Raw genomic sequence first — 13,799 nt, 5'->3', positions numbered from 1 at the left:
ACTAAGACTGTGGCAGTTACAGTGGATGCGGAAAGGAAATTTCACATGGATAATAACACAGTCTTAGCAGAGGCTTGAAAATAACAGTGTTTCAGTCTGATTGTTCAAGCTTGCTTTTTTCAGCATGAGTGCTGTCTGTCATTTATTTGGCAAAACAGTGTTTACTGAAAGTTATTAACCACTGGAAGAACCTACACACGGAATGGACAGATTTGTCACCACTGGAATTCCTTATGATTTATCCATGCTCTTACTCAAGCAGCTTATTGACTAGATGCAAGAATCAGTAAGTGAAGCTTCATAGCCTGTGACGTCATACTAAAAGTTTGTAGGAGTTGTTTCTTGTCTCAAAAAGTCTCTGATTTTACATGATATTGAAGAAACCAAACCTTAACAGATATCTCTCAATATTATGGAACACATGCACTGTAGTTCAGTTAAAACTGAGCTTTCCCAGCTAAATGACCTTGCTACTGTTTTCTTAACAGCATCTTCCTATCTCAAAGCTGGCTTATACAAGAGTCCTTACTGATTTTGAGCTCCTAATACTGGCTGATGAATAGAGAGGTGCTTTGTTTTCAGGCTTTTTAAATTTTTTAACACAGAAAGGTCAGACAGAAAATTATCTGAAAGTTAAAATGTGCATAGACAGAGTCAAGTGGTCTTCTGAGAAGACAGAGACTGAAAAATGTGGTATTAGCTGACTGGCAGTGTCCACTTGGAACTACCACAGATAATGCCTGCTACTTAGAAACATCTCCCACACTTCAAAGGCATTACATTACAGATTGATGCACACATTTTACTCTTTGTAGTGACATGAGAAGCCCTCCAGATCATCAACAGCAGTGCCTTAATGTCCAAGCTTGGTGTTTTGCTGGAATCAATTTGACAAGTTCTTGGCCACAGCGGTGGCAAAGAAAATGCCTCACACAAATGAGACAGTTGATTCTGTTCTTACATTCTCTTGCATGTTGCTCAACAAGCACAACTGATCATCTGCTGTCAAGCCTGCCCTTCTGGGATCCCAAGCCCTGTGTTTGCCAACCATTCAGAACACCTGAGAAGGTTTCCCAGGCACTTCCAGGTTACACAGGTCTCTGGACAATGAGCTGCTGCTTTGCAATGTCTTAGGGAAACTCAGAAGTTTGGTTTTCAGCCCTAGCCACAGTACAAACAAACACTGCCAAGCCAATGTATTTATTTATACATGTAAAACATTGCATTATTTATACACATAAAGCACCCACCTTTTACAGTGAAAGATAACTAAAAGTCGCTATGTAGCTACTCCACAATTAAACACATTATCCAGCTCGCTGATTATTTCCCATCCTGGTTTTTCTGCCAGGTACATTAGTGCAGCAATATTGCTGTAACTCACATATCCCTGAAATGTAAGACATATTTCTAAAAATGAAGGGGTAAAGGTAGATTTCATTAAACATTACAGAAATTAGATGCTCTCTTTCTATCACTATCCCTTAATTGCAAACAAATGTATATTCTCCCATAAGTGTTTTCCTTCCAGAAAACACAGTCCAGTAGTTTCTGAATTAAATACTCTCAATAGCTAGATTATGTGCTCACATGGCTGCCAGCAAAACAACCCTAATTAAACCACAACAAAACACCACTTTCAGCTTCTTCAGTTATAAAGCAATGCAGAAAAACGGTGACCACCACAGAGGTAATAGAGGTAACTTCTCGGACCACTAAATTAATAGTTTTGTCCATCTTTCCTCTAAGCAACTCCAGAATTAACCTCTTCATTGTCATCAAGCTGTGGTCTGTCTTGGGAATTGTTTTACACAGCAGGCTCAGAGCAGAAAAAGTGCAAATATACCATTATTTATGCTTGACTACAGTATACTCTCTTACTTATGCTTGACTACACTATACTCTTTATACCACCCTATAAAGAGAGTACAGCCTTAAAGTCTTTAATGACAAGTTTTAATTTAATATTAAATAAATCTTAAGTAATTTTTATCATTGTGTGCATATTTATTGTTTTTCAGAAAAGAAATGCTGCTTCAAACAGTAGAGATGCCACTGTTAACAGTAAATCACTTCCTGCATGCTTTTTTTACAATGCTGCTTTTTTTACAATGCTGCTTTTTTTTTGCACGTAATAGAAAAAAGACTAAGTCAAATTTCTAGGAGCCACTGAGATCTTAAATTGCAATGAAAAAATAAGCACAAAAAATGACAGTGAAACAACATTTTATGTGTCTATAAATCTACTTCAGTTTAGGTTCATGACTATTCATTTTATGCCACAGGCACATTCTATGGCGTAGCAGGTCCAAGCCAAAAACATGTATCACTTGATGCAGGGTATCTGGGAATGAACATGTTTTCATCTCTCTTTGCCACAGAAACAAAGTTTAAGCTATTTCACTGCTCATCTGTCTCTTGGTATTGCCATATCTCTCCCTCCACTTTTATCATTTACTACATGGTGTCCTCACAGTTTTTGAAAAAGTCAGTGGCTGGATAAAGGTTATAAAAAACCAAACTAATTCCTCAACACGAGAATTCAACTTCTTAAAAGCTGGGGACACTGGGATGTAAATCTGCAGAAAACTTTCCAGCTCAGCTGCTTAAGCGATCACAGGTTAAAAGAGCCTGTCTTAAGGACATTTTTTGTTTTGCGTGGCACTTGCTCTTAAATCAATACTGAAGCACCTACTCTAATTTTTTTTCCTCAGAAGAAAACCCCCATTCATCTTATTACATATTTATTTATTCTTCTATGACTATCATAACACTTAAGTACAGAAGGTTCACTTCAGAAACTGATATGGCCCATACAGCTGTTTTACATGCCCAAAAGATGTTCAAATAAACCATTTTATGCAGGTAGACAATAGGACATGATCTACCTGGTTGCTTGTCTCCCAGGAATCAGAAAGTTTGTGTTCTTTATCAGGCAGTGAGCATTTGCTAAAACACAGTTCAAGAGAAAAATAAGCATGAGTTGTTTCTTTACATTTTCTTCTATATATGCTACAAAGAATCACTTCTATAGGATTGTTTTCTAAATACTTTACTGATATTTTATCAACTTTCAGTTGTAAGACAGATTTGTCGTAACTCATTTTTATTGCCAAGGAAGATGGGGAAACAAAATAACCCAGAAAGCAAAATATTTTTGAGCTGAGTAGCCTCTAATAATTTCAGTGCAACTCAAGCAAAATTTTTGGAAAGTTAAGAAACGTTGACAGTTATCATAGAATCATAGAATGGTAGGGGTTGGAAGGGACCTTTAGAGATCATCTAGTCCAACTCTCCTGCTAAAGCAGGTCCACCTAGATCAGGTCACACAAGAATGTGTCCAAGTGGGTTAGGATTGACCAGACTTTACTTAACAAATGATCACTTCTTTATAGGACACATTAAGAAAGTAAGTTTTCAAAATCAAGTTCACCTTGTAACCCAACTATACCTAGCTAGTCAAATTCTTCTTCAGGCAATAGCTCCATAGAATCGTCTCACACTATCCTTTATGAAAAAATAAACCAGACAATAACACATCTGATTATTTTAGGCCACCTCTCAAAAAAAGAAAACTAAAAACCTCTTACAGACTGATAAATTAATTTTTTACAAATAAAAATTGTAGTTTGTACATTGGACTTTCCCCACATTAACCTGAGTCAGCAATTCTCTTTTGACTTGACAATATTCCATGAAGATTGCAAAAACAATCAAATAAAAAAAAAAAAGCTGTATCACAATAGCATATTCCTAGCACTTTTTCATTCTAAACTAGTGGCAGCTGGGCAGCGCATCACACACATTCTACTCTTTCTAAATGTGTCACCCACCAAGGAAACTATTAAATCTAGTTTATCATCATCTGATGTTCAAAGCACAGGGAAAACATGGAGGAATTCCTATCTGAGTGCACATGGATGTCTATCAACTAATTACAGAATTTCTACTCTTGACCACCCTTTACTGCACCCCTCGGTTTTGGATGATCAAAGTTAGTAACAACAAATTTGTTACCCAAAGCAAACATTTCAGTTATAGGTCTTCTCTTCTGCAAGATACATTTCAGTGCACAGTCCTGTTTAGTGTGTGCTGCATTGGACTATATAATCTCATGTATTCATCCTACCCCAGAGGATAAGAGTTTACCTTTTCAGTAGGTCTGATTCTGGGGAAGGTCAGCAGCCTTCCTTTGTCATTTACAGTGGTAAAAATGAGAAATGTGCTGTTAATGTGCCATCCTTGTTTCTTGATCCATTCTTCACAGTTACAAGCCTCAACAAGGACACCAACCTCCAAACTGAAATAGAAGTTTAAATTAATTATTGCAATATTAAAAATGATGCAGAAGTAGCCCCGAGACATACTAAGAAGGACTGGTGTATGCTTTCCTGTGTGTAGGACACATGATTCAAATACCTTCTGTAGCACATAACATAAATTACTCAGTATGAACAGGCAAATTTAATAAATAAAAGAAAAAGTGGCACTAAATAAACAGTATTAATAAAAAGAGCAAAAAATTGAGCAAAGTAGCAAAGTGAACACCAGTAAGCATACTGTGAGGACAGCAATAGCAAACATGTTGCTATTGATTTGACATTACACAGAGGCATAGTATGAAGGTAATTCATGCCCTGCTGGCATTCTGCAGGGGCAAGATACAGCCACAGAGCAGCAATGCAGGGATAACATTTGTCTTGTGTACAGAATTTGAAGGAGTAATTTAGTTTCTGTTTTTTTGTGGCTTGTCTTGTTGCATCTCTTGCAATTTCCAAACCTGTCCTCCTGCTGAACTGGGCTCCTCAAAATTTGTGTGGCACTCCTGGCATAACTAGAGGGTCTGCTGGCCCAAAAGTGTGTTCCTGTAGATGGGGAAACAGTTTATCAGAAAGATGCTATCCATTTGCCAAAGGCCAGAGGAGAATCATTCTCTGTGAGGCAAAAACAGTAGCCCTAAAACTGCAGAGAAGATGGCACATGCATAGATAAGAGAGACTACCCATTAGCAGGCAAGATCTGTGCAAGATTGGTCTACAGCCACACTGTCACATTCTAGGAGCAGATGCTCAGTGTGCCAAAAGTAAGTTTCACACTTACAGTGACCATATATGCAACTAAAGATAAAATTTTGGCATGAGCTGTAGCCATTTACTCCAAACTGCAACTGGCAAAGCCTCACCTCTGTGTACACCCAACCAACACTGGGAAGAAAAGTAAAGCACTAATTTTGCTGGTAACCATCAATAAATATAACTCAGATCAACTGAGAGATGCCAAAGCAGGAAGATCGTGGCAGCAAGCTCTAGCCTTTTTAAGAATCAGAGCTGTGGGATCACCTCATTCCTTGAAAACCCCTGAATTACAGTGTGATATTTAAGGTTTAAATTTGCAGGATTGGGGTTCAGTTATCAAATATTTTTAAACTGAGTGAAAGTCGGTCTTTTTTTTTCACGGAGAAAAGTGAAAAAAAGGCATAGATAGACATCTATATCTAGGTAGAGATGTATCCCTCAAAGCCTCAGCTGAAAAATAATTCATTCAGTAAAACAAATCCCATTGATAGCTGAAGTCTGAAACATGCAGTTAGGCTAGTGATAGGGAAGTGAAAGAAGACAAGCAGGTGAGGAGTTTTACCTATTCCGAAATGTGGAAGAGGAAGAGGTTAACGACTTGTTGGCCAAGCTTAAGGCTCATAAGTCAATGGGTCCTGATGGGATGCATCCTAGAGTGCTGAGGGAGCTGGCTGATGTGATTGCTAAGCCTCTCTCCATCATTTTTCAACAATCATGGAGGACAGGTGAGGTGCCTGAGGAGTGGAGAAAGGCCAATGTCACTTCAGTCTGCAAAAAGGGCAGGAAGGATGACCCAGAAAACTACAGGCCGGGCAGCCTCACCTCCATCCCTGGAAAGGTGATGGAATGACTCATCCTGAATGTTATCACTGAACATATGAAGGATAAGATGGTTATCAGGGGGAGTCAACATGGCTTCACCAAGGGGAAATCCCGTTTGACCAACCTGATATCATTCTATGAGTGCATAACTGGCTGACTAGATGAGGGGAGAGCAGCAGATGTCATCTACCTTGACTTCAAGGCTTTTGACACTGTCTCCTATAACATCCTCATCAGAAACCTCAGGCAGTGTGGCTTGGATGAGTGGACAGTGAGGTGGATCGAGAGCTGGCTGAATGACAGAGCCCAGAGGGTGGTTATCAATGGCACAGAATCAAGTTGGAAGCCTGTGGCCAGTGGAGTTCCACGGGGATGGGTTCTAGGGCCAGTCTTGTTCAACGTCTGTGACCTGGATGAGGGGACAGACTGTACCCTCAGCAAATTGGCTGATGACACCAAACTGGGAGGACTGGCTGATTCCCCAGAAGGCTGTGCTGCCATTCAGCGGGATCTTGACCGGCTTGAGAGTTGGGCCGAGAGGAACCTCATGAGGTTCAACAAGGACAAGTGCAGAGTCCTGCACCTGGGGAGGAGCAACCCCATGCACCAGCACAGGCTGGGGACTGACCTGCTGGAGAGCAGCTCTGCAGAGAGAGACCTAGGAGTCCTGATTCATAATAAACTAAATATGAGCCAGCAATGTGCCCTCGTGGCCAAGAAGGCCAATGGCATCCTGGGATGCATCAAGAAGAGTATGGCCAGCAAGTCGAGGGAGGTTCTTCTCCCTCTCTCCCTGCCCTGGTGAGACCTCATCTGGAGTCTTCAGTTTTGGGCTCCTCAGCTCAAGCGGGACAGGGAATTTCTGGAGAGAGTCCAGCGCAGGGCCACCAAGATGATCAAGGGTATAGAGCATCTTTCACACGAGAAAAGACTGTGGGAACTGGGGCTGTTTATTCTGGAGAAGAGGAGACTGAGGGGTGATCTTATTAACATTTATAAATATCTAAAGGGTGGGTGTCAGGAGGTTGGGACATCCCTTTTTTCTATGGTAGATAGTAACAGGACAAGGGGTAATGGGATGAAGCTGGAACACAAAAAGTTCCACTTAAACATAAGAAAAAACTATTTCACTGTTCAGGTGAGGGAGCCCTGGCACAGGCTGCCCAGAGGGGTTGTGGAGTCTCCTTCCTTGGAGGTCATCAAGACCCGCCTGGACATGTTCTTATGTGACCTGATCTAGGTGAACCTGCTTCTGCAGGGTGCTTGGACTAGATGATCTCTAAAGGTCCCTTTCAACCCTTAGCATTCTATGATTCTATGATCTCTTTAAAGACAGGAAGTGAACAACAAAGGTGACTGAAAAAGAAAGCATGAGAGATAGATATGCATCATACAGACATGTGAAAAGACCTCATTTGTTAGGTTTGAAGTGGCTAATGATTAGAACAACAAGGTTTTGATAACCTAGAAGATCACTGTATTACAGTTATTCCATAACCCACTGCCATTAACATATTGAGCTTCAAGAGCATATAATTTCAGCTTCAAATGTAATAATACCACTTATGCCATGCTGTTTCATTTTCAACTTTACAAACACTAATTAATTCTCACTGCTTGATATTACCTTCTTTTGGAGCCAGACCATGAATCCCTTACCTGCAGAGTAACCACTTACTTCACAGAGTTTCATTAATTTCTATATGACTGCATGGAGAGTAGAACACTACTCAGTATGTAAATATGCCAGATCATTTAAATGCCTTTAAACAATTAGAAGAAATCTGAATAGGAAGGCTGAGAAGTAGAAACAATACTCAAGCAAACCAATGTCAGTCTATCCTTTTTAGCAACTGTACTTTTTTGCCTATTTGTCAGATGTTTTCTGCTAGTGTTGTATGAAATAAGAATAAAAAGCTGGTTTACTAAATTATGTGCAATCTGTTACTGGCACTGAGGTGGGAAACTCATCATTGCATATACAAAGGGACAGAAGGATACTGAACTGGCCACTTATCAACTCAGAGACACAGAACTGTTGACTAAGCTTCAAAAGCTGAGGGCACAGTAGTGTATTACAAACACATAAATCCGAGTAATTCTGTTCCTTTTGTCCTTCCAATTGCATAGTGTGTCTGCTAACCTGTCTCTTATGATTTCTGTATTGTGTTCATTATATGCAGTCAGGTTCAGTTCTAGTTCTAGTGCATCTCTTTGAACTGCTTGTGGAAGAGGCTGTAGCCACTCTGCTAAAACAGCTGGTCTAGTACAGAAGATTGTCTATTCCAGGCAAGTATCCTTTCCACGTGCATACCAGCAAAGCTGCTCTTTGGACTGGTATGGTGGACAACAGCCATACACCTGATCAAACCCAGCTATAGTACTAAAGGAAAAGTTTTGTAATACTGGACCATGTACTTTAGGGAATTCCAGCAAGTCATTGCTTCTTTCACCTTCACAGACATTCCAGAAGAAATCTGCAGTACAGATACAGCTTAAGCGTTTGTGGAAATGTGACCCAGTTTGGAAGGTCTCCGAAAAATGCAAACATTAGGTTTTTTCAGCAGTTCTAAATGTAGCCAAATCACCACTCTTTACTGGGATGTCAGCGCATCACATGAATAGGGAAGAATACACAATAATGCCATTTATTTTCAGACTTTGAAAAAAAAAAACCTACTCTGTCCTCATGTGTGTGTGCAAAACTCTTCAATAAGAATCCCATATACACATCTGAGATTTTTCATTGTACAATCTTTAAACTTCAAAATACAGCCTTGTAACGTTTCTAGCTTTTAATTCATCTGTGCTCTGCAAACTGGTGTACCACTATTGTTAAACATAAATGATTATCTGTAACTATTTACTTGACTGTAACATCTTTTTAAGGGACTAATACAATCAAATGACTTTGTATTTTCATTAAGAATAATTTGCTTTTCTGATTTAGGATACTAAATGATGATCTTGTTTACAACATTTACTAAAAGGATGCAAACACAATATTATTGAAAACGGGAGAGGAACAAACTTTGCCTAAATATTCAGTTTTTCCTGAATGCTTTTACTGCGTCTGAAATAGTACAGATCCAGTTCAAGTTAATGCTAATATTCAAATGGCTTGATTGCCATCTGCAAGATGTTAATTTACTGTCCAGTCAAAAAAATGAGGGGGGGAGAAGGCAGAAGGAGTGTGATTAACCTTTAAAATGCCCTTAGAAATGTATTTGGCAAAGGTTAAGCTTTCTCTTCCATTTCTCCACCAGAGTCTGCAGCCATAGCAACTCTTAACTAGCACCTTCAAAAGTCAGGTCTAACTGTGAGTGGCCTCACAAAAGGTTTCTAGCAAGACTAGTTATTTCTCAAGCATAAAATACAAAATTTCTGTTTCCAACAAGCTTCTGTCACCAGCTATTACTCCTGAAATTTTCAGCATGACAAATCATGTTTGGCATTCATTAATTCAAAGAAAATCTTTTGAGTACTTGGTTTGCTGATGCTTTCCTTCTCTTTTTAAACTTCAATGTGACTCTCACTAGGGAAAATTTGTCAAACGAAAACAGGTAAATATTTTGGGTCATATTACGGCAAAAATCTGAAACAATCCCTTTGATGCCAATGAAATTACACACTAGGGTGAGGTCAGTGCATTCTAATGTAGCTAAAACAAGCTGTTTATCCAACCACTGCAGAAAATCTGTTGTTATTAGTACAACTACTGGCTACAAATCACAACTATATGAATAATGAATGGAGAAGTCATTTAATTATTAAAGTTAAAAGTGAAAACATATCTAACATCCCTGCAGTGAATTAGGTCACTTGGTATGAAAGAATTCAAACAGAAGCTCAAGTGTTGCTTGCAAAGAAGGTTTGTATCACATCCAAGAACAAGGAGGGAGAAAACAGTTTGATTTCAGAGGAAGAGAAATTAAATGATTATACGTCTAGGCCATACTGACAAGAAATACTAGGCTATGTCACAAAAACACTTTGCACTTATTTCCTGAAGATGTCAGAGCCTTTTAAGCTGCTAACAATATTACAACCCATAGGATGTGCAACTCAGAGAGACTGAAAGGTGAAGTCACTTGCTGAAGTTTATGCATCCATTCTATGTGCACACCAACAAAACAGAACCTGTTTCCTTTGATTCTTTCCTGTGAGTTATTCCTTCTGCTGGCACAAGACCTGCAGACTAGGATTTACAAGGCTGTTAATTTTTGGATATCAATGGATACAGGGTTAGTATTACTTTTATCCTGACTTAACAACTCTGGCTTTAAAACACTGCATCAACCACAAAGAGGCCAAATTTCTATTGCTACATCCAAAAGTGACTTTCTGCAGAGATTCTCAGGAGGATAACATGGCCTCTTTTGCCTTAGGTTCTACATGTGTAGCTGAAGAAGAATAATTTTGACTCCCACAGTGGTGTGGCATGCTGTGGGAACTGTACCACATAAGTAGTTCAAAGGCCTCCTGCAATCTAAGGGGGAAAAGTCATAAAAGTTTGGGTGAGTGTTTTTTATAAAATAAATCTCTGTGAAACTCTTACTATTGAAATCATATTCACTTAGAACCATATGCAAAGACTATGATGTAGAAAAGCACCTTGCTGAAATACTTGCCACTGTCTGTGTCCAAGCCATGATTTGGCCACCAAAAGTGTTTCCATGATGGTTTACATGAGGAGGATGGACAAGCTCAATAGTCTGTACATGAGTAAGGTCAGTTGAAACTGTACCTTTCTCTTCAAAAGTACCTGAAATATAGCAGCAAAGTATCAACAAATTATTTCAGCTAGTAACTCTGCTAGCCAAGAAGAAAACATCCCCAGTTACTGAAGTGTGCAATTTGCTTCACACACAATGGAAAGAATTAAAAAAGAAAGACACAGAAGACTTCTATTCTTTGGAAGGGAAGCAAGAGATTGAAGATTTGCTCTGTACTTCTTTCAAGAGACATAAGAGGTGAGGGATGCTGCACTCCGCAGTCTTTCACAGCGCAGTGATCCGTCCCAGCTCTCACTATATCCTTTAAAGAAGCAATGTCAGAAGCAGTTACTGTGAAACTCAGCTAGCTGTGAGTGCAGGCAGAAGCCTCAGCGTGTGCTTGAGATTATTCATAGCTGCTATGCATGACCTCTAATAGAAGTTATCAGAAGAGTTTATCACTTATCCAAATGTCTTTCATAGACTTTGACATTTGAACATGACATCATATGGTCAAAGATATCCCTCGGGTCAGTTTGGGTCAGCTGTCCCAGCTGTGTCTCCTCTCAACATCTTGTGCCCCCCAGCATCCTCAGTGATGGGTGAGAAGCAGAAAAGGCCTTGTCTCTGTGTGAGCACTGCTCAGAAGCAACAAATCATCCCTGAATTATGAACACAAATCCAAAATTTAGCACCATAGTAGCTACTGTGAAAAATATTAACTTTACTCCAGCCAAAAGTAACACAACTGTGTATGACGAGCACACCTGTGTAAATGTGTCTAATTAAGGTTACAGAACGACGTGATTATTTAATAACCTGTTAAAAATCTTATTACTACCACAGACAATGTAGAACACATACAAGAGAGAAACATGGATCTGAATCTGTAACCATCTGCCATTATCTGAGCATTTCCAATTCCACTTTCGAATGTTTAACTACATATGCTCACTCTGATCTTTGTTTTTTTTCAATTATATTTTGCAAGAAATTATTTAGGCATGAGATAATGTCAGTCATTTTAAAAGTGCATATCTGTGCTAGAAGTTACTCAATCTGAATTGAACTTTTGCCATAATTAACTAACTTCACGATTATATAAATGTGTGGACACATTTGACTAACTTGTAGTTTGGATCTACTTAAGTTGTTGTATAAGATACACTGAGAAGACAAACTTCACTTTCTGGATAAGTTTTACACCTATTTTGTTATCTGGCAGTCTTTACATGCAGTATTTTCTTCTCTCTTCCCCTTGTTTGGCTTGTTCTGTCTCCTTAAGGAGGTGAACTGGTGCTATCAGTGATAAGATCTTTTGAGGAAGTTTCCAAGCAGGACAGCAGAAACCAAAATCATCAACCTCTGATTTGTCTTTCATGGTATTAAGCTGCTTCTTATGAAACAGTTGCCATGAAGACAAATAATTGGTTTGCTTGTGCAAACAAGTCTCTTCAGTTCTACACAGCTTTATTAAATTGTTAGGACTAGAAATTATATTTAAAACAGGTTTCATCTTTCCTCAGTAAAACCACATAAAATCTGTTGTTTACATACAGTTACAGCTGAATTTTCAAAATACCAGCATATTTCTTAACTTGTGAATAATTTCTTTTGCAGGGGAACAAAGCAACTTTTGAGCAAAACTGTCTTTAAGAACAGAGATTACTATCAGAAATAAAGATGAACCTATTTCTTGGGTCAGTTTTTCTAATTTGATCATGAGAAGTTATTTTTTTGGACAGTCACATAATGAAGTTTCTTGTGCTTGCTGGGAAAATCGCATGACATAAATATAGTTCTTAGTGCTTTCTTGCAAAGACACAGCCTGAGTGAATTGTATCCTTCTGTCTACACTACTAGTGTCATAGGTCTTTATTACTGTATTGTCATGTTCTCTGTGAACCATTAAACCTTAAATGTATAATCTACATGAAGATCTCCGTTTCACATCTATTTAATGCACACTCAGTCTGCCATCCTACATTCTAAAATCTGGAATTTCTAAAAGACAAAGAAATACCACTCGGTTAGAATAACTGTCTTACACACTCTCATAAATCTGACACACGCTTTCTACATGATACCACTGCCTCAAGGATCTCTATTCAGATTTTTTTCTGTTTTTTTACTCCCTTTCAGCTGCCCATAATTCACTTGTTCTGTTTCCTACGCTGACCACTGTAATCACCTTCATTATTACTCTCCTGCATTAGGTTCTTAAAGACCTCATTGTAGTTCAGATGGATTTTTCTTCTCTCAATAGCCATGGCATGCTCCATGTAGTCTTCTGCAGACACAAGCTTTACAGGTTCTAATTCAACCTATGCAAATAGGAAGGGGGAAAAAAAAGTTATGAATGTGATAATCATAACAAAGTGCACTTTGAACTGAAAATGGTATCAGCATTTTCTACAACCTTTTGCTATCAACTGTCCAAGATGACACTTCTACTAACACAAACAAGCACAGAGTTAAAGTTCAAGAGATCCTGCATTATCCTTTCAGAATAATTTGTTAAAACTCAACGACAAACTGTTTTTAGCTTTTAAATACAAACATCCATGAGAGCACACAAAGTTTAAGATCGTTCTCATTTAAAAAAGAAAGAAATAGAAAAACTATTGTCTTCATATGAAGACCTGAGTGTCAATTTTTTAACAGTCCAGTCACATTGATCAATGGTGTAGTCTACAAGAAAGTGTACCTCAGAGCTTACTCCCACTCCCACAGCCTGTTCCCTCTATCTGAGGACTTATTTTCAAAGAAGTATTGTTTTTCTGATATGGAGGAGAAACACATGAACATTCAGCAATGCAGCAGCTTTAAACTAAACGTTTAAGCCTGAAGCACTACTAGTGCCTAGACACACACCCTTCTCTTGCTAAGATCATACTTTCTTTTCCTTTAAGTGTAAAGTAAATTCACTGTGCAAATTCAAGTATATCAATTCAATTTACAAACTGAATCCAAACCAGTGCTGACTTAAAAAAACTATCACATTTAGATAAATACTGCAGAAGTGTCACTGAGCACTGACTTGTGTGATTTGTCTACAAGGCCTAGTCTCAGAAACCTTAAAATAATATGCACACACTGCAACTCAGACAAATTCAACATCATCTGTCCTGAAGTGGTGCTGCTAATGTTAGCCCGTCTTTGAGCCTTCACTCAAACCCTCTTGCAG

General features: G+C 38.7%; 1 protein-coding gene across 1 annotated transcript in view; it reads right to left on the bottom strand.

The window, feature by feature from the left end:
• The window catches only part of ACOT12 (acyl-CoA thioesterase 12), a 32,783-nt gene that overhangs the window by 7,498 nt on the left and 11,486 nt on the right, over positions 1 to 13,799 (bottom strand). Inside the window, 7 exon segments of the mRNA XM_062018804.1 lie at positions 1,307 to 1,390; positions 2,889 to 2,949; positions 3,452 to 3,507; positions 4,150 to 4,422; positions 10,281 to 10,386; positions 10,512 to 10,662; positions 12,804 to 12,936. Coding sequence (XP_061874788.1) covers positions 1,307 to 1,390; positions 2,889 to 2,949; positions 3,452 to 3,507; positions 4,150 to 4,422; positions 10,281 to 10,386; positions 10,512 to 10,662; positions 12,804 to 12,936 — 864 coding nt within the window.

This window comes from Colius striatus, chromosome Z (assembly GCF_028858725.1).
Source record: "Colius striatus isolate bColStr4 chromosome Z, bColStr4.1.hap1, whole genome shotgun sequence".
Taxonomy (NCBI): Eukaryota; Metazoa; Chordata; class Aves; order Coliiformes; family Coliidae; genus Colius; species Colius striatus.
This window is presented reverse-complemented; position numbering and strand designations above follow the sequence as displayed.